We start from the raw sequence: 26,534 nt of genomic DNA, 5'->3' as shown, positions 1-26,534 counted from the left end.
CAAAAAAAGGAAGCAGCTACCAGAAACATAATGCAAGAAGCAGTTCGTGATGCATGTACTAGAAAAGCATTATCAGTGACAGCATAGACACATGAATAACTACTAAAGAGAAGGGACTTCAATCTGAATGTCGACCTCATGGAGGTTAGACCACATCCCCTGTGTCTCATTTACTCACCATCCAGATACCACACCAACCAGTTTAAATTACAGTCCTGCCCCCAGGTCTAAGTATACTGTAGCATATAACAGGACATGTTAATCACATTGCATGGAAGGGTGCATGCCATTACCACCAGCAATATAAAGTTTGGGGAAGGAGAACCAGGCTTTAGGGTGGGTGTAGTATCAGAGGGAAGGCATCATTCCACCGAATGCGGTTTTACTTTTGTGCTTCAGGGGTGGAGAATACTTACACTGGACCATCAGGGCAATCACACCTAAACAATAATGGAGATAAGAGTTGTGCATGTGTGTGTATGTGTGTAAGCAAACTGATTATATTACTGTCTGCAGTGATCAGACAATCATCTGAAATTAACCTAGTCAAACAGTGGTATTGGGGAATATTAGTCGGTTTAGAAGTAAATGAACTAATCATTTGATTACAGATGCTCAAATGATTATGGTTGGGAGTGGGTTTTTATATTTGAAACAGGTTGAATGCGTTACTGTGGACTGAATTTCTGTAATCTAAACATAGTCAAAAATATGAGGTTTACCTAGTCATAAGGGCAGTAATTGGAGGTGGAGTGTATATGTGAAAATTGTTTTGTTAATCTGTTCAAATGATCATGGCTTGGTGTATCTGTATATCATTTGATCACTGTCAAACAACTTTCCGTGTTCATGTCCATATGAATAAAATTGAAATACATTGCTGTAGGCAATAATTTTCACTTGATCATATATTTTTAATACAAGGGCATCTTAACACAGCCTATATGTGAAAGCAGCTTATATATGGTCATCAGACAATTAAATGATTGTGGATGTATGGTATTAAGGACAGTATATGTACATGAAACAAGTTGAAATACTTAAAAGGCAAAATCTCTTTTCTTAGTCATAGTCAATACTGGAGATTTACCAGTTAGAAGCTGTTAATCCATGGGGGAGAGTAAGTCATTGTGCAATTCAGAACAGCTTGTGTCTTAGGTTGTACACGTGACTTATTCATTAAAGGAGTTTATTCTGCGGGGGGGGGGGCAATCTGTGAAGAACTAGAAACTACTCTCCTGTGCTAATTTAAGAATTGAAGACATAGATCATGTTTTGACTTTCAGAATTTTCATTTCATTATTATAGTTACACAGCATATTTACTGTAATTTTTTACTGATTAGACGACGGTCTGAAAATGTTAGTCATAACTGGGTGGCAATGGTTGTATGCATTCCTTTTCCTCATGGGACAGCTATATTATTACATTGGCACCACACATCAAAAGTGTAGTTTGTAAATGAAATAGATTGTTTAGAAAATGTCATATGGCTTCAGAGATACAATTCCATGTCTGTAACAATTCCATGTCTGTAAGAATTCCCAAGAATTTGTTAGAATGTGTAAGATGTCAAAATGCAGACAGTATTACACCTGCAAAAATTAAAGTATAAACTATACAGTGGAAACATGTCTACGATGCAGTTCGGAATGAAGATGGTGTTGGGCTTACTAGGATAAAAAGATGTATAGCTCAACTTTAGATATACTAAAAAGAGCATGAGAAAAACTTAATCATACTATAAGGGTACTAAAAGAAACTTTTGAATACACGTGGAGATGCTATTATTTTAAATACTAGATTGTTTGTGTACTTATATTGATTTATATTATAGCACTCAGTAGCATGGTTACAGACAACCAAGTACTGTCTTAGTGTACTGATATGGATTGTTAGTGCACCTGGGAAATATTTTGAAAGAAGGACCTTTATTAAATCAAGTTTATTTTATAGATGCCAAGGTGCTCTGATGCTCAGTGTCCAACTGTTTTCAGCCCTGAAGACAACCTTATTTTCCTAAAGACACCATAGCCTTATACAACATATTTATGAATATTGTATTTTTCAGCTCAAAAGATTGCAGATCTTGCACTCAGATTGTAATGGTTTAGAATACAAAGATTATTATATCAGATTTTTAATACTAAATATGTAGTTTAATGTTTAAATCTGACATACCTAGGAATCTTTCAATGGCTAAAACTGCTTCTTGGTCTGTGATGACTTCTGAGAAAACAGGATGCTGCTGTGTGACTTTCAAGGTCTGAGCTCCTACTCTTTTGGCTCCAAGGGTCTTTGCAACACTGAAAAGTAACAGGAAGGTATCATTAGTACACCTGCAGTACTTTGCACAACTTACATTGCTACATTAATACATTTCTTTGCAGCCTACAGACATCCACATATAATTTCTAAGTTCTCCGTCACATCATACAAAATACATATACAAAAATAAAAATGTATCTTATGTTTCAAGTACTTAAAATACACTTTACACATTCATCCATGTTCTTCATCTGATGCAGACTTGAGTTTTTTTCTATTAATTTTAATGACAGGTGAATCACTTCATATTCTTAACAGCAACAAGCACAAAACACAAGATATTCTATCCCTACTCTCACAGTACATGTCAATGTAGCCACATTTTATATTTACTATGCCTTTACACACACACACTTTTGTTTTTCTGTGTATTACTTTCTGACCTTTATCTACTCTATGTATTGACAAAAAATGGCTGTCACTCAGGCAGTTCAGGGCTTTCTACTTGCCTTAACTTTTGTTACCCCTGTAGCAGCCTACATAAACAGACCTTCCAAAACATTGGCCCTGTGACACTTGCATCCATCTGTGGACTTGTACAAACCTGGCTATGATGAGATATAAATTCTTGGTGGGAGCTTGGCCATGGCCACTCTGCTTGCTACACAGTCTTTTGTGAGTGGAAGAACAGTAGTGGTTCAAGCTGCCTCCTTCACTCCAGAATGGGTACATCCAATATTAGATCCCCAACTCCCATCCTCCTACAACTGTCTCCTCCTTCAGCTGGGTCGCTAGTTGATCCCAGATTTTCTGGGTTACCATCACAACCTTATCACTCTGTGTCAGAGTCAGATTCACACAGTCTTAAGTATTAATTTTCAGCATATTCCCATGGAGCGTAGATATCCCCCAATCAATATTGATGTATATATTTATTGTTTTTGTTTACCAGGAACATTAGACTGGGAACAGGACCAATTTTCAGAGGAGGCCTGGGGAGAATGTCTATTACTGTTTGTACATTGTAGCCTGAGTGACACTAACAGTTGAAAGACAATCATATACAATTGCCTTTACAACATTTTTCAAAAGGGGGAGAACTGCATTTCAAATATGATAAAGTATACAAACTGCCATATTGTCGCTATTTTCAACAGAAGATGTATAGTTGAGAGGGAGAGTTAGAATTGAGAAATAGAAATAAAACAGTTGAGAATGAAAGAGTATAACAAATGGGAACAAAGATGGTGAATTACAATACAGGTCGGAGGAGGATAAGCTGGGAGTTGAGGAGGGATGAGGTTGAAGAAGAGTGATACTATAATCTGGTGCAACACATTTGCAGAGCCAGGAGTTGAGTGAGACTTTAGCTTTAGTTTGAATGACTTTATTGACCAGTCCTGTCTTACTGTTTTAGGGAGATGGATTTCCAGGATTTTGACATTTGATTGAGTAGAGGGAACTGCCTTCAGAGTTATTTATTAGGCTATGCTATATGTAGATGGTCTTTGTTAGAAGAGTGCAAGCCTCTGGGTGGGTTGTATGAATGTACAAGGTTGGCTAGAGATAGACAGTCACCTGGCTTGTTTATTAGATTATGGATAATGGGGAGATGGGAATATATGAGTTGGTGAGGTAAATGAAGCTTCTGAAGGCCTAACAATGATGTGTTCTATGGGGGAGGTAGGCTGCAGTTTTTGCACCCTTGTTGTAGCACTGCTCAAGTTAGTTGGGTGTTTTTCAGTACTGATACTGAGTAGAGGAGACTAGGTAGGAGGCTAGTGGCTATATGACATCTTCAGTGTTAGATATAGGGTTTTGGCCTATAGGAGAGTGCTTAATTTTTGGTGCGTCTTCTTTACTCTGAAGAATGTGGAAGTGAAACTTTAGATATTTGTTTAGTAACCCAGAAGAGCACATCTGACCATACTGAAGTCATTGATTTACCAAGAAATATGCACATATCCAAGTTTGTTTGTAATCAGACTATTTGCATCTGACATACTAGCACATGTACACATCTGCTTTTTCACATTTAAGTTATTCCTAAACCAATATACAGCCAATGTCTGACCTCCATCTACTACACAACCGGATGTGTGCAAACTGAATATATCTTATTTAGTATATACACAGAATAATTAATGTTCTCAAATGCCACTTGTATGCAGTTTTCTTTAACAGATTTCAACAGTTCTTTATCCGATTCTTAACTGTTAGCTGCCACATCGAGTTTACCCATATTAGGCCTGAATGAATACAGCCACCAGCATGGTTCACTCTTGGAAAATAGGTTATGCCTAATGGGAGTAACCCAATCAAAAGAAAGAAGTTAAGTATGTAAATACATAGATAAATGTACACTGAGTCATAAGTGGATGTGTTTCCAGCACGAGTGTATTGTACATTGTGTTGTCAGTACAGCAGTCTTCCTTACCATTTGTTCCTTGACTACAGTGTAATTCTTCCCTCATTTCCTGATTTTACAGGGAATAAAGGTGTCATCTGCAGTTCTGGTTTCCAGACTCAGAACACATTCCTTCCTATTATGTTGGTAGAATTGTAAGACTTTCAGTTGTAACAAATGATGTTTTTCAAACTTATTGTATGAAAATAAATTCAGCAGTTTTCCAGTATGAGAAAATGGCCCTGGACTTTGTGTGGAAGTTTGCTTCCATACCGCCCAGTTTTATCTTAACTTTGAGGTCATATGTGGCCACAGGAAAGGTAAAATCCAATCTAGCAAGAAATAGTCTCCCCATCTCTTTACTGACGCATTTAAAGACACCATTCAAAAATACTAAAACACCATTAAAAAATTTAAAAAACTTCATAAAAACTTCAGAAATTTAAGAATGTTATATTAAAATTTTATAAAAATTTTACAAGAGTTTGAAAGAATTTTTAAGAACTTTTAAGAACTGGTAGCATGGTTATTATATTGAATACTTTTTATTATTATTTATGTATGTACGGTATATATTTATTGATATTGACATACTGTAGATGTTTAATACCATGTTGACTGTATATTTACTTAGCATAGGCTTAAGACATAGGGTATTTTATTTATTTATTTACACTTGATATCAGTCTTAGGAGAGGTAGACTGGTTTCCGAGTCAAAGTCTGAATAGACTTAGTCAGTGTAGGACAGTAGGAGTAGGAATGGTTTTATATTAACACAAATTGTATAATATAGTATTATAGAATAAACACATGATTTAATTGAATGTGCACAGTATAATATAATTAGACTATAGTACCAGATGACAAGTAATGCACTTAGCGATATAGTATGTGTTTTTAAGGTTGACATTCAGGTTAGTATTGCGATAAAGACATTAACTTCAAGTTACGCTCATGTGAGTGGCAAGGAAATATACCTTTAAACTTGTAGTGTTTTAATAGAATAGACCCGATAGGTTCACACTACATGATGAGGGTATTTAAATTATAATTTGAATGTATTTAAATTATAATTTGAATGTACTCTGATTGTCTGAAGAAGTCTGGATAAAATTTGGATGAAAAGCACTTAACACAACACATAAGAATAACTAATTTGCCTTGTCTTCGTGTTTTAAAGTACTTTTCAGTACTGTTTATGTGTGGAACTTGAATAAAGGATAGTTTTACTGTTGCTGAAGCATGGTGACTGGTGCTTACAGTTCAATTTACTCAAATCTTATGTTCATAAAGAAGTACAATGCAAACAGTGTTGACTAAAGACTATTTGTGCTTCTCTTGTCTACTTCAGTATAAAAACTACAAGGGTATTATAGAAGGCAGCAACTGTACCTGGTGATTTCAGGAAGTGTAACCAGTTCTCCTGCTTTAATGGCTGCATTTAGACTGTCAGCTCCTTTGGTTTCCATGGCGATAATGGGGACATCGGACCAGCCAACCTCATGTAGCCCTTGGACCACACCACAGAGCATGCCACCTCCTCCTACTGACAATGCAATTGCACCAGGTTTTGAATCTGCATTCTCCTTCAGTTCTTTCACTATAGAAGTATGCCCTTCCCTTATAGGAAAATAAAATTAGACATTTACAGTATGTTCCACAATTCCTTATAAGTTTATCCATAGCACAAAATTTTCATTTCTATACAATGGTGAATGCAAAATAAACTGTATAATACCACAAGGGGTCAAAATCTGTGGATAATATTGTTAAATAGCATGCAAGTTCATTTTTTGCTGAAAGAATAGTAGTAAAGGGGAAAATGATCACCAGTAAGAATTGGAAATGATCACCAGTAAGAATTGGTTAATTTTGGAATTAGACATACAGAGAATATAAATGGTGTAAATGATTATGAGGATTGATAGTAAAAAATTCAGAACTAACAATGAGTCACAAAAATGCTACCACAGCTGCAAGTTAATTATAGAACAGCCTTGAAATGATTATTACAGCTAACCAGTTTATTTGGCTAGGAAGTAATAGAATTTGAATGTGTATTTTAACTGCCTCTAGCATTTGTTGGCTCAGTTAGGTGAATACTTGATAAAAATAACTTGAAATATACTTTGCAGGTTTGTGTAATTAACTCACAAAAAACATCAGAACTTAAATGGCCCAAGTGATGAATAGATACAAATTGTTTTCTTCACACTCCTCTGTTAACTTTAAGCTTTCTTTGATTTTTAATAATGGCAACAAGAACAAAATAATTTTTAAATCTCTGAAAAAAGAATGGCATCCTCATTGCTGTTTCACAATTCTTTAATTGTCCAGTATAAATACAATTTTGCATGTTCTCATAAGTATTCATTCAAAGAAGGCAAAGAACCTTTTTTACACTATTTCATAGTCTTACAACGATACAAGTGAAAAAGGATCCTTCTGCTTCATTTAACATTTTGGTTGAACACAGATCGATATATTCTCATTGTCTATTATGACCAAAAAGTAGGCTTTTTTAGTTAAGCAGATTAAAAAATGTTTGTGGTTACAAATACAGTCAATTACACCTAGGCATTTGAAGTACTATGTCTGATCTTGTACTAACCATATGAGTGGGTCATCAAAGGGTGGAATGTATACCCAGGCAGGGTTGTTCTCTGTAAGCTTGATGGCATGTTGAATGCTGTCATCCAGGATCTAGGAAGTTAAAAGGAGAGGCTGAAACACTTAAATTATAAGCAGATTTCATTCTCTATCAGGTTAAAGTCAATGCAAAAAAAAACTGAGATTTGTAGCTTGACATTTGTTTACTGAAATGATCACTGTATACTCAGCAAAAGTGCACAACTTTAGGACAGGATGACAAAGTAATAGAACAGCAGAGGCATAACTAGCAAATTCAGTAGGAAAATAATTTAGGCACACATAATTAATAAAATACAAAAATCATACTAGTCAAAAAAAAGTCTGATTAAAAAACTTCATACGCAAGTGGTTGTGTTTTGCAACTATCTGATTTGTCTCTGGTAGTCTTTAAAACAGAATAGGGTTTTTGTAGGTGAATCCTGGACCAATGAATTACAATATGCATAAAAGAATTGACCATTTTGGGTCAGTATTCAATATGACAGGGGAATAGCTAGGGATTGTCCTCTATGTAACCCCAGAATTGTGTGTGATATGGGAGGGCTTGCTTTGTGTAAAATAACCTAATTTATATGGAGCTGGTAAATTTGATAGTACACTTTGAACACTTAATTTTAATGTTCTAAAATATTATGATTAAGGATTTGGTCATAACATGTTTTTAAAATTACTACCATTCATTCTAATGAAGACGCAGTCAACTAATTCAACACTATATTTCTAGAAATTCTTACCAAGCTTGTACCCCTCCCTGACTCCTGACTAAAAGAATTAAATCTATCAAAACAATTATTGCGAAACAGAGAAAATCTGGAAACAATGGCAATAAAAGCAAAAAAAAAAAATCAATAAATCCTTCAGAATTTCAGCCAACTCAGCAATCAAGTTAAAAAACAGGTCAACAAAGACAAAAAGAATGCTACCTAAAATTTCAATCCAATAACATGAACACTAAAAAAATCTGGAACGCATGGCCTTGCTTCTAAACCCTGGCTCTAAAAATAATGCTACTCCATTTCCTACTAAAAGTCACCCAGACATAGCCAGTCTCTAAACCCACTTTAACACCATATCTAACATCACATCTAACTTCCCCAATTCCACTATGACTATCTGCACTACTAATGCACCATACTCTTCATCCCTTCTCAACCATCACTCTCCCTCCCCATATTATGTAAATCCCATAGATGCTTCCACCCAAGTAATGTCTTTTACTCGAACACCCATTCCTACCTCTACCGTAAGACTACTCAAGCCAAAATGTAGCTTGAATGTAGCTGATGACCTACCCTCAGGATAACTAAAAGTTGCTGCAGAAGCTATTGCTTGACTTATTAGTATACTTATAAATAGATCTATTCTTGAATCCTATGTTCCTAAAACCTGGAAAATACTTTTATCCTACCCCTTCACAAAGGCGGCAAACCCACAAATCTCTCCCATTACTGTCCTATTGCTGTTCTTTCTCCCATCTCAAAAATCCTTGAGAAATGTATACAAGTTCAACTTCTTGACTATCTCACTCATAACCAAATTCTATCAGCCCCACAGCATGGCTTTAGACCAGGTCACAGTACTATGACCAATTTAATCTCCTTCATGGATACCGTCAAAGCTAGAGACTCTGGTAAATCGGTCTCCTCACTATTTCTAGACCTTTCCAAAGCATTTGATACAGTGTCTCATCCACTTCTATACCAGCTCTCCCAAACTGAACTCTCCCTGTCTTTGCTCAAATGGTTCATAAGCTGTCTAACAGGCAACAAGCAGTTAGATGGAACTCCTCCCTCTCCCGTTATCTGCATAACCCTACTGGTGTCCCCCAGGTCCCAGTACTAGGGCCTCTCTTATTCAGCATATTTATTAATAATCTACACTTCTCAAACTTGGATCAGTTGTTCAATATGCAGATGATTCAGCTATCATCTGCTCAGCCAGCTCTCTACCTGACCTACAGACTACACAACATGCCTTCCCTTGCATATAAAAATGACTTTACAAAAATCACCTGTTACTCAACCCAAACAAAGCCAAGCTAATTCTATTCACCCCTAAGAAAAAAAAAACAAAGACCATTTCACTATACTCTCAGAACAAAACAGCAAATAAAGTAGCATTCCACATTAAAGGGTCTATATTGAATCAGCGAACGCTGATTTTATCGACCCTATGTAAGCGAAAGCTTACAATCCCGAACACCCGGAACAGCGATTTTTTTCCCAGGGAAAAAAAATCACCGGGTCGGTTTCAGGCATTTTGGGTGCAATCTTGGAGTTGGTATATTTAAGTAGGGGTGTGTGTGGGGGGGGGGTCGCCCCCACATTATATACAGTTAAGATTTTTTTTTTTGTGGAACAGCTATTTTTTTCCCTGAGAAGAAAATCGCTGTTAGAGTGTTTGGGATTGTAAGCTTTCGCTTACATAGGGTCGATGAATCAGCGTTTGCTTTATGCGTTCACTAATTCAATTAAATTACTAAGGTAATTATAGATTAACACTTAAAATATGACTTGCATATTCAGCACATCAAAAACCTCAACTTGGCATTCTGTACAGGCAAAAACACTTTAAGCACCTACAGTAAAAAAAAAAACCTTGCCATCACATATCTATTACCTTCTCTAACCTATGGAGCTCTAGTAGGTACTTATTTACTTTCTACCCTACAGTCAAAATTAGAAAATTGTTGCAACAAAGTTGCTAGGTTTGCCACCAATGCCTCATTCTCCACCCACTACTGTAAAGCACTACACTCTTAATTGGCTTTAACTACCACATTATCTTTCCTACATACAATTAACAATTGCACACAAGTTAGTAAACAAACTTTCTGAATGTCCTGCCTGACCGCACTTTTCAATAAGAAGATACCCATAAGGTCCCTTAGATCTGAAAATCAACATCCTCTACAGGTACACAAACCTAGCCTACCTGCAGGCCAACCTCTATACTCTTACTCAATAGCCAAAAACTGGAATTCCCTTCCGTTATCACTTAGATCCAACCTAAATCTTGCATCCTTTAAAAATTCCTTACATACCTACTTCTCCATATGGAGAAGCAATTGAACCTTACACCCCCAACTCTTAAGTTATGAACTCCTCCACTACCATAGCTCTTCTCATTCTTACATTCTGTCTGTCCCTTTTTCTATAGGTAACACTTGCTAACAACATATTCTACATCATTTCTTTCACTCTATTCCTTTTGACTCTTCTATATATAACATATGCCAATAAGATTTTCTGCATCATCCCTACTACCTTAGTCAAAACCTTCTTTACTACTTCATTCTGTATTAAATAGAAACAGTTGTACAAAGTCACATACCCCTTGTTGTGTTAATTGCCAGACACTGTCTGCTTGCTTGTTATTGTAATTACTTTGTTTAATTGTTCATACTTGTTATATTTACTTCTTGTCTGTGGGGCTTTTCTCCCCAGGCCTCCACTAAAAATGGGCTCATAATGTTCCAGTGGACTATCCCTGTAAACAAATGTGAATAAACTAAAAATAAATATCTTGCCTCAGCTACATTTTCATATCTTGTTATACATTTTTAGCACATACTACTTATCCAAGTAGATCTCGCATCCTCAACCCCCACATTTTGCAAGTGTACCACTGTTATAAACTACTACAAACATATTTGAAATTTATTGCATTATGCATGCAAGTGTTCCATCAATCTGAAAGACTTTGCCATTTTTATTCAATTTGCTATGGACATTTAAGGATCCTATATCTGACCAAAAGCTGATGTTGTATAAAAATAAATGAAACCCTGAAGGAGTATATCAACTCAAGTAACAAAAGGCTGAAAAAATGGAAGAAGCTTTAAACTATTCAGATGAACTGCTAAAACTGCAAAAATCAGAGGTCATAATGAAAAGGCTGGCTGAGTATGAGACTGCTCAAGAGCAGTTTCAAAAAAAGGTGGAGTTAGAGGACAGCGCACACAGAGAAAACCTGAGATTTTCTGCTGTACCAGAGAAACTGTGAGGAACAGACTTTATTTTATGAAAGCACAAATAAGTAACTGGATTGGTATTCTACAGCAGGATATTTTAATTGAAAGGGCACATCCTGTGTATGCTCCAAACCTGGCCATGAGAAAGAAGCAAAGATCTTTATTATTAAAGATGCAAGCATACCAGCAGAGAGAGCTGATCCTGACAAAACTGTGGCAAAAGGGCAAAATATTAAAAATTAGAGACAGTAGAGTGTTTGTGGAAAATGATTACTCACTGTACAGCAGGCAGGGAATATCGAGAGGCAGGTGTGAGATTTAGGCTGCTGTAGCCACCTGTCTTCAGAATATTTTTTTTCTGGGGAAGCAAAGTCATTTTTTGATGCTTATGAAAGCTTGTCCAACAAAAAGTGATCCATCAAACAAAAGGGGGCTCGGCTTCTTATTCTTCTGATAATAAAGCTCATAGAAACACTACCAGTGAAACCTCTTCCAATGTTCCAAAGGAAATTGCTTGAGACAGAAAAAAAAAAAAAAATCACAGGAGTTGACTTGAATCCGAGTATGGGTTTGGGAGACAGATGAACAGGAAGACCAACACTTAAATTAGTGAATAAATGTGAGTCTATAAAGCATCAAACACATTTGTGAATTATTGCTTTACAAGAAAGAGGCGGAGAAAGACTGGATTTTTTGTGGACTTTGTTAAACTTGTGGGAGGACTGGCAGGCATGTGACCCACTTCATATCTGCGATGTTTGGAAAGACACTAAGAGGGAAAAACAAAGAAAAAAGGAGAAACTAACTAAGTAAAACAAACTTTGTTCTCAACAGTATTTGTATAAAGCATTTCATGAATAAATTGCTGTTGTATAGTAATGTATTTTCATGTTGTGTTATAAAGATACTAAAGTAAACAAGTATTTCTTTTTTAGTTTTAAGAAATGTAGGTAGGGTGGCCACGGTGGTGCAGTGGTTAGCATTGATGCCTCACAGCAAGAGGTTCTCCGGTTCGATCCTCGGCTGGGGTGCCTTCTGTGCAGAGTCTGCATGTCCTCCGTGGTTGCGTGGGTTTCCTCCGGGTGCTCCGGTTTCCTCCCACTTCCCAAAGACATGCTGCAGGTGGATTGGACACTCTAAAATTGGCCCTAGGTGTGCGTGTGAGTGTGCCTTCTGTGGAAGGTTGGGCGCCGGGCTGGCAACTCGACACTGTAAAACTCCACTGCCATTCAATGTGCGGACAAGGTGATCTGCTGTGGTGACCCCTAACCGGGAAAAGCCGAAAGAAGAAGAAGACGTTTTAAGAAATGTAGGCATTACAATGTAAAAAGAGAAGACTGGACAAAAGCTTGAGTAAATGGGCCGTAATCTTGGGTTGTTGGTTGGGAAAAGGTCTGTGCATTGAATATAATATAATATCCATCCATTCCTGTGCCAGTCAGCACATCAGACAATGAATGCTCTAATTGTTTCTATAGTGGTTAGGTTTTTACAGGGTCATTCTGCTAGCCTGGCACCCACCCTCCACCATGTGCGCCAGCATTCATTGTTTACATAGCAGTTAAGCTTTTTTACAGGGTCAGGCTGCTAAACCCAGCACCCAAACCTCCCCATACATGCTCATGGGGGTCAGACACACCACACTCACCTATGGCCAATTAAGAGTGTCCAATAAACCTACTGCATGTCTTTGCAATGTGAGAGGAAACCAGAGCACCCAGAGGAAACCCACATGAATGCAGGGAGGACATGCAGACTCCTGACAGAAGGTATCCTAGCTGAGAATCAAACCGGAGAACCTCTTGCTCTTAGGCAACAATGCTAACCGCTGCACCACTGCGCTGCCTGTAATATAATACAATAAAATATAATATGATATGATATGGTATGTTATGATATAATATAAGTAGAGCTGAACTATTTTCTTACTTTTGCATAGGTGAATATCTAGATTAATGCCTTTGGCTTAATTTTTTGTTTAAGCAAGTATTTTTTTTGTGACTAGTTTTTTAGTAAATAAATGTTTAGTGTCATTAGAGAAGCACATTCTGTTCTTATCTTTCCAAAGAAACAAGTTGATTAAAGGTGATCATGTCCAGACCTCAGTTTGTTTACTGAGAAAAACAAGAAGCTGAAAGGTACAAGGGCAAGCAATTCAGTAAAAAGTAAAGTTTGAAATTATTGGAAGTGAATGAGAGCAGCTTTTCTTTTAACTAAATACTTCAGTACATTTACTAGAACGTATAATTTAGTTTTATTTAAAGATAGCCAGTGCACTTTTTCTAAAGGGAAAATAAGAGGAATTGTGGATTTGAGGTAGTAGAGGGCTTCTGGCAAGGGAGGAAGATTATGCTTGCATGTATTTATTTTCCACCTAAAACTGCCATTATGGAGCTTAAGATAATTTTGGGAGAAATAATCGGCTTTCAGCAGGGAATATTACTTATTGGAGACTGGAAATTGATTTGCAATAGTGAGGATGTAGCTTGGGGACCGTGAAAAGAAATATAATAAGGTAGATTTCTGAAGTAATTAATGAAAATAATTTGTATGAAAGGTGTAAATTCAGTAGTAAGAACTCAGGAGTGAATTTACATATTATTCCCCAAGGTACAATAACTGGGCTAGACTATACAGAAATTATATTTTACAGGAACATGTGCATTTAATTGAAAGCTTCAACACACATCCAATAATTATTTCAGATCATGCATCAACAACTAGGATAAAAATGTAATGGGCATTGGAAATTTGAGAGTTATTAGAGAACAAAAAAATCTTCAGAAGTTGCAGCTAGTCAGTGGGTTGAAATGAGTGGAATACTACAATAGGGTAGAAAAAAGAAAAAGATGTTGTTAAGTAGTAACAAGAATTTAGAGGGGCTGACAAAGGTAAAAGTATGAGAATAATGGGGATCTCACAGAAAAAGAGGTGCGTGCAATTGCATAAGTGCTAAAGAGATAAGGGAGTATCGGATTAATATGCATGAGTTTAGGAAAATTGCTGTTCAGCAACTGTTTTTTGATAACTCCACAGTATAAAAACTTATAGCACAATGATTTAGGCAACAAAAAGTAGAAAAGGTTGTTGCCAAACTTAGGAAGCCTATAACAAGACAAATAACGAGAAATCCTGTAAAGGTATTGGGAGGTATTTCAGAAATTTTATGAACATTTGTATAAAGCAGAGGAAAGTAGAAATCAAGAAAAAGTACAAATGTAAACATTTATAGAACACTTGGGTATGCCAAGGTTAGAGGTAGAGGAGGCTCAACAATTAAGATAGGGGGAGAGGAGATAAAAATGCTGACATAATAAATCTGCAGGAAAGTCTCCAGAAATAGATGTTATTCCTGTGGAGGTTTGGAAGCTAGGAGGGAAGAAAGTGAAATACCTGAAAGGTTAACAGTATTTTAAAAGGAGAGGAAACACCAACAAGCTGGTGGAAAGCTGTGGTGGCTGTAATACCTAAAGATACTAAAGACCCATCAGACCCAACTTAATACAGGCCCATTTCAATTTTATATAATGATTATAAAGTGTTTTATGTCAATAATAGCTAAAAGAATGGCAGGTGTTGCCAAAATTTGATAGATATGGATCCATGTTGTTTTTTGGAGGGGAGGCAAACATTTGAGAACATTAATAGAACAATGATGATCCAGAGGGTAGCAGAATGTAGAAAACTACTGATGTTGTTTCTGGGTCTTGATGCAGTGGAAGTATTTGTATTTCTTGATAAAATAATAAGGTTAATTAGAAGGACATATTAGGGGGTAGCCATGGTGGTGTAGCGGTCAGCGTTGTCACCTCACAGCAAGAGGTTCACCGGTTCGATCCTTGGCTGGGGTGCCTTCTGTGTAGAGTCTGCATGTCCTCCCTGTGGTCATGTGGGTTTCCTCCAGGTGCTCTGGTTTCCTCCCACATCCCAAAGACATGCTGTAGGTGGATTGGAAAGTAAATTGGCCCTAGGTGTGTGTGTGCCTTCTGTGGAAGGTTGGGTGCCGGGCTGGCAACTCAACACTGTAAAACTATACTGCCAATCAGAAGGAGAAAAAGGAAGAAGAAGAAGAAGAAGAAGTTTTTTGTAAAACCAATGTCAGAATTTCTTTAACACCACATTGGAATACAAGTATGCATATGCATTTCTACAATCATAGATGCTAAGGAATGTGACACACAAGAAGCCTTATAAACACTGAGTACTCTGTAAGAAGTGCTGTCATATTTAATTGTTTGGTACAGTGGCTTACATGTCTTATGTTAACTTCTTAACTGGGCATTTTTGCAACTCACCTCTCCTTCTACACACACTTTGGCACCCTCATCCTTGAGTCGGTCAATGGTAAAAGATGGTGTTGAGTGTGGGACAACAATTGTTGCCGGCAGTCCTAGTTTTCTGGCTGAATAGGCAGCAGCAAGGCCTGCATTTCCACCTGCAAAAGAAGAGAACAGGTTTTCACACATTCCTTCTGAGGAACAGGTGTTGAGGTAACCACAGCCCATCCCATCTTTGGCCAGACAAGCCCAGTAATTTTGGCGAGCAGTATAAAACTGATAGACAATGTATAAATTGCACTTTTAATTTAATATATTTATTACAATTGAAACTGATGCAACAGCTAGCCTACAATGTAGATCTTGGCCATTCAAAGGTCATAAGTTGGTGATTAAAGACGCAGAGAATATCATCTCTATTCTCTGTGAATTTATTAATATTTTACTATTACTATATGCTTAGGGAAATATTGTAGACTTGGCAAATGTAAACAGTCTTCAAAAAGGCTAATCATCAGTGTAAAAGAAGAATTTCCAAGGTAGGTGATGATATACATCTCTTGAAGTTGAGATATCGAACTTCAACTTCGATTACTACACACCAAAACTCACTTCACCGAAATATATACATAGTTCCACCATCTCCCGTTACTTATATGTACCAACTCTGACATTACACTACAGTAGAAAAAGGGCAAATTCACCATTCGCTGCTGTTTTGCAATCTCAGACAGAAAAAAAGCTGGTAAGGTTTATAAGTACAGTTTCATTGGACACTACTGGCTTTTTTTCGGACTAATAGGCACACTATTCTCTCTTTATATACACACACACACACACACACACACATTATATTGGATGTAGATGTAGATATTAATTAGTGATTGTGTTCAATAGAAATGTTTCTACAGTGAGTTGAGAGACAATATCAACACTGAAGTCAAAAGACTATTTCAACATAAAAATACAATACCCTGTTGCTTTTGGTTGTTTGTAGTCTTTCCCACCAAATGTTTAATATATTTTTCATGCTGCTCCTTTATGAATACAGGTAGGTGAAATGATTACACTTCAGGAGATAATTTTCCTTAGGAACAGTGCAATCTTTACTCAATGTGCAGACAATACTCTTTGGCCCGAATACAAAAATGACAGCAATACACTCATGACAGAGGCTTCTGGCAAAATATCTGCACTATACATTTTGACAGAACTTACTGTTTACTTGAGCTTTTGAACTTCACAGTCCCTTCTGATAGTGTCTAACTCAATTAAGCCAGTAAACCAATTTGACATCGAGGATAGGTGTGTGTATTTACTTGACTACAGTGGACATCAGAATATTGATTGAGGGTTTGTGACAATGTTCAGACTAATTTAACCCAGTTGGGGCAGTTGATGTAATCTACTTGAATTTTAGCAAAACCTTTTATGTTCTAGAAAAAACAAACAGTCTGCTTGGAAGCCAGAGCTGTGCTGTTTAACTGAATTAGAAACTAGTTGTGAGGAAAAACACAAGTGATACAAGTAGAATTATTTTCTTTTTAATTCCTTTATAAGTAATGTTGGTATTGTTGTGATGGTGTAAAAGGAAAATATATGCCCCTTATAAACACAAATCTGTAGTGGCAGGCACACTAGGAGAAATAAAAAGACTTATTTCCGTTGTCAACAGGAGATGTATAATGATCATGAATGACCTTTTTCAGATACACTTCTTTTCACTTTAAAAGTAGGAGGACTCCTTTCTAATATTCCCCTTATAGCCCCAGTGGTTCAGCTGGATTTACCCCCCTGGTTTATTCCCCTTTGTAAAGAATACCTAGTGCTACCCCTTAAAACTCTCTAAAGCTACTTCACATTGAACATTATAAGCTTCATCTAGAAACAGACTGTTATAAAACCAGTCTCCAAGCTCCCAAACTAGACTCCACAGATTAAATCTGTCCCATACAAGTTCTGCCTAATGTGAGAAAATCCGTGAATTTGTAACCAGCTCTGTGTACATCTTCATTCCAACAAAACTCTTCCAGAAATTGTTACCACTACTCAGACTCCTATTTACCCTAACATTTGATGTCTTGATGAGCATGGCGAAGTACTACCTCACTGGGGCAATCTTCATGTGCATTTAGATGATCCCTCCTATATGACTTGCTCACCTCAATTTGGGATAAGTGACCAAGCCCTACCCTGGTTCACAAATTTTAACATAGTGACATTTCATAGTCAAAGGTAAATGCAACTCTCCAACTGCCCCCTCATTAAAGAAGTCCCCCAAAGTTCAGTCCTTTTCCATGCAATTCTCCCTGTTTATCAAATATCTTCCAGCAGACTTTCACATACCTATTATGCTATATGATGATATCCTTTTCCATGCAATTCTCCCTGTTTATCAAATATCTTCCAGCAGACTTTCACATACCTATTATGCTATATGATGATATGGTTATTTACAGATTCCACAACTCCCAGATGTCTATCAGAAGACTGCTAATAAGAAGCCTCACTCAACCTTGACTGTCTACCCCCCCCCCCCCCCACAAAAAAAGCTAATTTTAAATAAGAAAGAAAAAATATGATATTTGGAACCAAACACAAGCTCACCAGTATACCCCCCACCAGGCATATAACAAGCAACAATACTCCTCTTGAAACATTAAATACCTAGGTATCTGGCAGGCTCGGCCAGCAACTAAACTTCCAATCCCATGTTGAAGTAACCAAATCAAAGATAAACACCCAGCATTTTCTAGCCTAGGAATAGATCCCACTTTCTCTCTCCTGAACCTAGAAATATAATTGTCATAGTGTTACTTCTATTCCAGTTTGAATACAGGTTTCCACTTATTACCTCATTTTCCAAAACCATCCATAATACTCTACAAACCACAGCCTCTAACATCTGCACACTCATTACACTAGCTCTCAGATCAGAACACCACTACAAAATGTTCATGAAAGCACGCTAGCTCCTTAGTATAAGGCTTCTACTAGGCTCTGTACTTTTCAAATTCATATTGAATCCTTCCCCTTCTTCAGCCATTTACCACTTCACACCTCTACCTACTACCCTATATCACTTCCCCTAATGTAACCACCCTACAGGCACAGGAACCATACTCTACTACACTGATCAGTTTTTTCATCCTATGTCCCCAAATCCAGGCATACCTTCCAGCCTTTCCAAAGGAAAAGCCATTTAAAATCTTAAGAGTATGATTTCAAACAATTCCTATTTATGGTGTCAACATTTAATCAATACAAATGTGATCACCTAAGCCTTCTTACATTACCCTCAAAACCACTTTATATCCTAATCTACTTGCTCTACTTCACTTTCCTCTGAAGACAGCTTCCATAGCTTTGTTAGATCCCACTTAATTGTACATAATATACAAGCACTTCTCTTCATCTCTGCTTTCTCCTTCCCTACATTTTTATACATCCCCCTGTATATTCTCATTCAATCCCCACACTTTTCCTTTCCTTTTATAACCTTCTCTTCTTTTTCCACAACTTAAACACTCTGAAACAATGCAACCATGCAATGTGACACATTATTCTACACTACCCAATGCATACTATGTTAATATGTACGAGTCATAATTCTTGCAATACTATTTGTATCCTTGCATTCATTACTAATGTATTTTATATCTTTTTTTTTTTTTGTGTGCCCGAGCTGAATTGAAAATAGTTCATTATGGCCAGCATTCTAACCCGGTTAACAAATTGAAATGAATAAATGAACAATCAAGCCATTCAGGGAATCGGTACAGTCTATTGTACTTTACAATACAATACCACAGTTCACAACTGGGTCCAGAAGTAGGGGCACTAGTTTATATGTGAGAAACAGTAACTCATGATAAAGGGTTCCTGGTAGCCTAGCTGTATTGTGAAACCTTTGCTGATCACATAAAAGGTATCATATCACTTCTGGGTTTAAATGTTTTCTGATATCTGATGTTTTTGGAATATCACTCCCAATTTCTTAAATGAATCCAGGTACTGTACTTGCAACCTGATCAGCAAGCAGTCACTCCATTCACCCCACTCTAATTATTGCAGGCGATACTCCTTAAATTGAAAATGAGATACAAAATTAAAAAACCTCAGCTCATAAGGATCCAATGGGCATCAAACGGCATTATTATAAATTATAAAACACAGAAACTAGAGCTTAAATCCCATGGCTTTAGGAAGTAAAGGTACTTTAGTGTGTTATGCGACTTCTGTTATACAAGCACCTTATGTAGGCTATTCAGATTACATTAAAAAACTTGTATGTGTTAAAGGTTTTTATATTATTTTATAATAAAGTCCTTTAACCACACTCCAAATAAATTGTGTTTCCCTAACTGAATCACCCAGGGAATAAAGGGGGATTCTTCCTTCGACTGTAATGAATAAACACATGCACATGTGGGGCTGTACAGCCATTAAAGTCTAAGGAAGCATCCAGTGACATGGGTATGAGGATTAAGTGAATTTTTCATGACATTCACAAGGGGGAAAATGTATTTTGATAAAGAAAATTTAAAAATACATTCACCAGGGACACAGAACAAAGAACTTGAAGGGAAAATGCATCAGTGCTTCAGCCAATGCATGCTGGGATATAGAAAAAAAAATGTTGGAAAAATCACTTTAAGCAAAGGCTTCTTGTTTATGGCTGTGGCATTCAGACGAGTATTTCACCTTTGTTTCAGTACTGCAGTGAGCTGATCAAGAAAAAAACGCAGCTGTAGATTTTACTAAGTCTGGGTACAGCTATTTAACAGATATCCTCATGGTGTGCAAATTTCGGTGTGATTGTTTATGTGAAAGGCTAGGTAAAATCACTAAGATGATGCAGTTCTCCGAATCAAAACATACCTTTAAAACTACACCACAGGGATGCAAAACAGCTATTTGAGAAACAGTTTTAAAGCCATCTTTAAATGTGCTCCTTCAAAGCAAGGATACTTTGAAATCTCAGTAGCACACACACTTAACACGCGCACACTAACCCGTCCTCACTAAATAAAACAACTTTGATGTTTCCCAGCCTTAGGGTAATAGCGTATTTGCTATACAGGGGCTGCTTCAGCCTGAAATTGCAGCGCCTGTTGCATCTCTTCAATACCATTATTTTCAAGGGACCACAGCTTTGGATAAATGTATCTTATGACATTTTAAATCAAACTATCCTTCAGTAAGACTGAATTCCACTCATTAAGTTGCCACTTGTGGTAAGGTAAACAAACTTTTAATCTAACCTTTTGCTAAATTGGGCTCATATTTTAAACAAGATAGCAGCAACTTCTACTAAGCAGAACTACGTATAGCTGTCAACCTCTTATCCAGAATCAAGGACAATGCCAAACATAATCAAGGATAACGGCCCCCAAAAGCATGCATACTTTTAACTATAGGTTAAAAAGGCTTGTATACTTGATTGAATCCATGAATTAACAAATATTTCTAAAGTAAACAAATCTTTGTATGTACGTTTTCATTATCTATTGATTGCAATCCACTACCTTCTCTTAAAAGATACCGCGTTCCAAAGGAACATCCCTGAAAATCAGGGACAGCTGAGGAGTATGTTATGAACTCAGCAAAAATCAAGACTTGCTTCCAAAAAATATTTGATCTAAATCTGACTTACCAGAAGAGCAAATGAATCGTTCACAGCCTCGTTTGGCCCACTGAAATACAAAAAGGAGAAAGTATTAGATACAATTTACTTCCTATTAAAATAAACCATGGTTACAACACATAGGTCTAAAATATAGTTAAATAAAGGAGGCCGTTATATCAGAATCAGCACAAATGTTTGTTGGAAATATGTACGCAAACCACCACATTTAAGGGTTTGTACCTTGTATATCATGTTCAAATATTTTGTACACTTCACAATACCCAGACTCCATTTCCCTTAATAGGACTGTTAAAAGAAGAGACACCTGTTTACTATACATTCATAAAAATATGCCACTGTTGACAGAAACAGCAACTCTCATAATTTCAAGAGTTCACCAAGCTAAACAGGAAACCATGTGGACTAATTAAATCAAATACATCCAATTACTAAGGCCAAGATATCCTCTCAGGCTTAAAACAATCACAAGGCCTTCTACAGCTATGTCTGAAAGGTAACATGCAATACTGTGCAAAACTGGTAGTCAATGGTACCACCTTCACTGAGCAGAGTGCCATAGCGAATCTTTTATCCAGCAAACTCAGTTCAAACTTCAGATCCCACTACCCCCCTGCCACTCCCATGAGATTCCTACCAGCATAACCTCTCTATCAGCAGGGAGCAGATCATAGTGGTGCTCAGTAAGGCCAAAATACAGCCTCAATGGAGACGGCCAATATCCTAGGTCATCTCCTAAATAACCTGAAACATGACCTATCAGTACCACTTCATTTTTCAAATATAGCCTCAAAGCAGACAACGTACCCAACAAAGTCTAGAAGATTGAGGATCTTTGCTTGGAAGTGTTTACATGGGTATTTTTGTACCCCAAGTGGACTCCAAAGGGTGGACAGCAGGTGTTGGAGGTGTGATGGAGAAGGAGGTGACTGGGAGCATGTTTTCTGGGAATGTAGTGAGTTGTCAGATTTCATTGATTCCATGAACACCGCTCTGTTAGAGATGCTGGGTGAGCGGGTTGGATTAACTGGGGAAATTATTTTTTTGAATTTTGATGCAGAATCAGAATTGCCCAGACATGGCGGGGCCTTGCTGAGTCTAATTGTGATGGCTGCCAGAAGAACAGTGGCTGGAAGATGGAAATCAGGGTCTAGACCAGCTTTACCAGAAATAGAAATAGATTGTAACAGAGATGGAACAGCTGGAGTTGGGATCTTTGGAGGGGGATTGGAGAAAACTACATAGGAAATATGGGAGTTGTGGGATTAATACATGCAGTGGAGGAACGGGATTTAATAGAGGACATGATTTGAATGAGCTATGTAATGTATGACTGCCAATGACTGACATTGACTGGATATATTATAGGTGATGTACAATGTTTGCAACTACAGTTGTTTCAGCATGGTTTGTATAGTATAATGTTTGCAAGTGAAATTGTGTCGGTATGGTTTATTTTCATTTATATGTCATAAGTGATAATTTAATAAAGATGTTTCTTGTTTAAAAAAAAAATAAGCTACTTATCAAATGGAGAATGGCAAAGGTCATCTTTCACAACAGTTGACTATTAACTGACCATAGAAACAAAAGACCCATTAGTCTGACTAGTCTAATATGCAAAGCCATGGAACAATTTAAAATGGAAATGACCAATAAAGGCAATGACAACCTACAGACACTGAACCCACCACGGTTTGGTTTTGTCAAGGGAATGTCATGTCTACATAACCTGGAGACTTCACTGAGAAGTTAACTAAGGCAATGGATGAAGGGAATATGGTACATACCACCTACAGAGAAAAAATGGAAAATATTAGGAAACAACCCAACACCCTAATAATGGGTGATTTCAACTACCCCACCATTAACTGGGAAAACTACTCATGTACCAACTCTTGTGCTCAACGTTTTCTGGAATTCATAAATTCCAATGCCTTGGATCAACTTATCCACACCCCCACCAGGGGCAGCAATATCCTAGACCTAGTTATTACCAACATGGGCAACCAATGCTCCACACCAGAGGTCAATTCCTCATTGGTCAGATCCGACCACAAACTAATAACCCTAGATATCCACATCCCTCCCCCACCGCCCATTAGGGAAACCACAGTAAAACATTTCTCCAAAGCCAACTTCATGCTTCTTAAGACAGAAGTGGCAAACTTCACAACACCCATGCTGATGGACAATAGAGGTATGACTGCTGAATCCTACACAAATGCACTTTATAAGCACTTACACAAGTGCATGGATCATGCAATCCCTAACAGAACCAAGATGCTATCCTCCAAAAAAGGAAGCTAATCTGGTGGGCCCCTGCCATAAACAAACTCTACAACAGAAGAAACTTGTTGCAAAAAAAAGAGTAAAATCCCATGATTGGAGAAACTCCCTGGTCAGCCTCAGTAAGATTCTGAGATCCCTCATAAAATCCTCCAAAGCTAGTTACAAAAACAAAATTGCCACTGACTCTAAAGACAACCACAAAGCATTCTATAGCCACATGCTCTAGGGATCTAAACCTTGTCATCACAATAAACAAAACATGCTGGAGGGATAGGTTCCTGACCCAGAGACTCCCCAGACTGTGGAATAGATTGCCCATACATGTCAAGCAGAGTGCCTCTTTTGTCCTCTTCAAAAGGAACCTTGACGAATGGATGGGAGAAAGGAAATTCACCACGGGGATCACGTCAGTCGCCCTGCTAGACAGGGGTCCAGGGAAAAAACAGCCAGGGAATTGTTATGGCTAGGCTTGTATATGCCCTAGGGCTGATAGCCTAGTACCAACCTATGAACCTAGGATTGTGAATGTAACTTATATGAGAAGCCATCATTTCAGATGTACAAAAGCACTTTAGAACCAGCCAGTTTAAGGAAAATAGTGCCAGGCAATAATACACGATAAACGCACTCATTCAGACGTAATGCACACCAGTAGTATCACTCATCTTACTTCAAGAAAGGAGAATCATTTATTCTTCCAAATTCTGTAATTTTAAATACGTTTAAAGGTTTTACAATACAGAATGAGATTTAGATGTGGCTGTCTGCACTCGCTAGAGTTGTTGTATATAGCAATGGAGTCAAAATCCAATTTCCAATTCAGAGAACTGAGCAGAAATGTTACAGAAGTGATATATTGACTGCTGACAGATGTGACATTCACTATAATACATGAGCGGTAACAGTTTGGATCTAGCTATGTAACAAATGAAGGCTGTCTACAAAAACTACATTACACTGTGTACAGAGAAAGGCATCCACTGCACTGTGATGGGATATTGTCACTTAGCTGGTGGTAGTGTTGTTGACTAAATCAGTTACTGGAAACATTTGATGAAAGTCAGTCATTGCAAGAGGAGGCAGATTTCTTATATAAGTGCCACATTTGTTTGTGCAGCACTGTGTGTAATATTTTAATCAATGCAACTGCTATAACTCCCATCATGCGTGCCACATCTGTTTGTGCAAAACTGTGTATGATGTTGTTTCAGTCAATGTAGCTATTACAGCTCCTATCCTGAATGTTACATCTGTTTCTGCATCATGTTCTTTCATGTTGCAGGAGATGTATTTTCTTCCCATAAAAACACTTTTTTGGTCTAATCAAATGCAATTTTTAATAGGTTCATATGTTCATAGAAAGTGACTAGGCTAATGGACCTAGGGCCTTTACAAGCCTAGCCATGTAAAAATAAGAACTGCACCCAAACTGACCATAGTTAGTGGAGTGATTATATGATCAGCATCAGCTGCCTGTCCATGAGTGATGTAGGTGCCACCCCCAGGGTGAATTTAAGGTCACTCATCCAACTGTCTAGGTTGCGATTAAAAATGGTCATTGAGGAGCTCTGCTTTACGTGAAGTGGGAGCTTGTTGGAGGAGTGGCAATCACTGGGTGATGCATCTATCTCTCCATTATGTCCTTCCGATGAGGCCAGGTTGAGATCCCTGGAGCAGGTGACTCTTGTCCCAATTGATTTGTGAATGTGCAGCATTTCCAACAGGGCAAGGTCAGAGATTGCTCTGTAGGCCAGGCACAGGTCACCTCTCAGCAGCTTGTAGGACACTGAGTACAGGGACAAGACCTTCAATCTTTCCATGCAGGTCAAGTTTTGGAGGCCCTGGATTCTCTTGGTTAGAAACCTCTGTGGTCTCTCCAGTTGCTGCAGGTGTCTGGTGAGGTACAGCATTGTACTCAGTTAGTGGTCTGATAAGGGTCAAATACAGTGGAGTTATAACCTCCCTGGTTAAACAGTATATTTCAACTGAAAACCACATTTGAATAAATTTTGGTTCAGCAATAACGCACATCAGTTTGTGACCTATAATCCCCATTTCCAACACATGAATGCACACAAAGGTAGAGTGGTGTTCTAACATACCTCTGGCATACACACAGAGCATAGAAGTTTACATTTTTTCTCCCTTGTAATACAGGAAAATCCTGGCTGTTGCCACAGGCACCAGCAGGACATACATGCAACACAGATTAATATAGGTCCACAAAGTGGCAGAACTCTGCAATTTTATGACACTGGTACAAGTATGAAAAGCACAAGTGCATTACAGTGCAGTTCAGTAACTCTGAATTGCTTTGTTTATTCATGAGAACTATAGCTAGCAGCAATAGTGGGTACTTCTTACATCTGCCTCCTGTATGAAATACTGTGTTGTCTGCCTCAAAATGATGGCAGTATAAGTTGCATTGCTTTGCATCCACAGTATATATCAGGGGATACAGTGCACTATTCCTATAAAGAATGTACATTACTGCCCAGCCGAGCATCTTCAGGATATATGTGTACACCCACAAATAGCACTATTGTAACTTTCTAGAACAGTCCTGTCTCAATATTAGTGGAACATACAGGGTTATGGCTCTGAAATGATTAGCAACATCATGTTTTAGCCTTGGGTTTGATTCCTTCCACCATCACTTGCGTATTGCATGAGCCTGAGGAGGTTGCTCCTTGTAGAGGTGACAAACCCCAACAAAAGGTTCTCATGGCTCTCACATCTGCAGTAGTATATAGGGTGTTTTACCTTTCTGTGACACCACTCTCTGATCTTCTGCCATGCTAGTTACAACATGGGCTTGTAGTCTATGACTATGTAGATCCACTAGGTATGTTAACACCATATGTTAACATCTACTGTAATATACAGATGTATGGGGTGCTCAGTACTGAGCTGCTGTTGTGCACTGTAGCTGTTACAATTCCTATCCTTAGCACTACATCTGTTTGTGCTGCAGTGTGTGTGATGGTTCAGTAAATATAGTTGATTCAACTCCCATC

The 26,534-nt window shown here is 37.7% G+C and overlaps 1 protein-coding gene across 1 annotated transcript in view; it reads right to left on the bottom strand.

The window, feature by feature from the left end:
• The window catches only part of LOC122799303 (L-serine dehydratase/L-threonine deaminase-like), a 47,854-nt gene that overhangs the window by 5,570 nt on the left and 15,750 nt on the right, over positions 1-26,534 (bottom strand). Inside the window, exons 3-7 of the mRNA XM_044068269.1 lie at positions 21,235-21,274; positions 15,597-15,736; positions 7,288-7,379; positions 6,069-6,296; positions 2,182-2,306 (exon numbers count right to left, since the gene is read on the bottom strand). Of these exons, the coding sequence (XP_043924204.1) occupies positions 2,182-2,306; positions 6,069-6,296; positions 7,288-7,379; positions 15,597-15,736; positions 21,235-21,274 (625 nt within the window). The remainder of the gene's footprint in view (positions 1-2,181; positions 2,307-6,068; positions 6,297-7,287; positions 7,380-15,596; positions 15,737-21,234; positions 21,275-26,534) is intronic.

This window comes from Protopterus annectens, chromosome 4.part0 (assembly GCF_019279795.1).
Source record: "Protopterus annectens isolate FY-2018-M chromosome 4.part0, PAN1.0, whole genome shotgun sequence".
In the NCBI taxonomy this organism is placed as follows: Eukaryota; Metazoa; Chordata; order Ceratodontiformes; family Protopteridae; genus Protopterus; species Protopterus annectens.
This window is presented reverse-complemented; position numbering and strand designations above follow the sequence as displayed.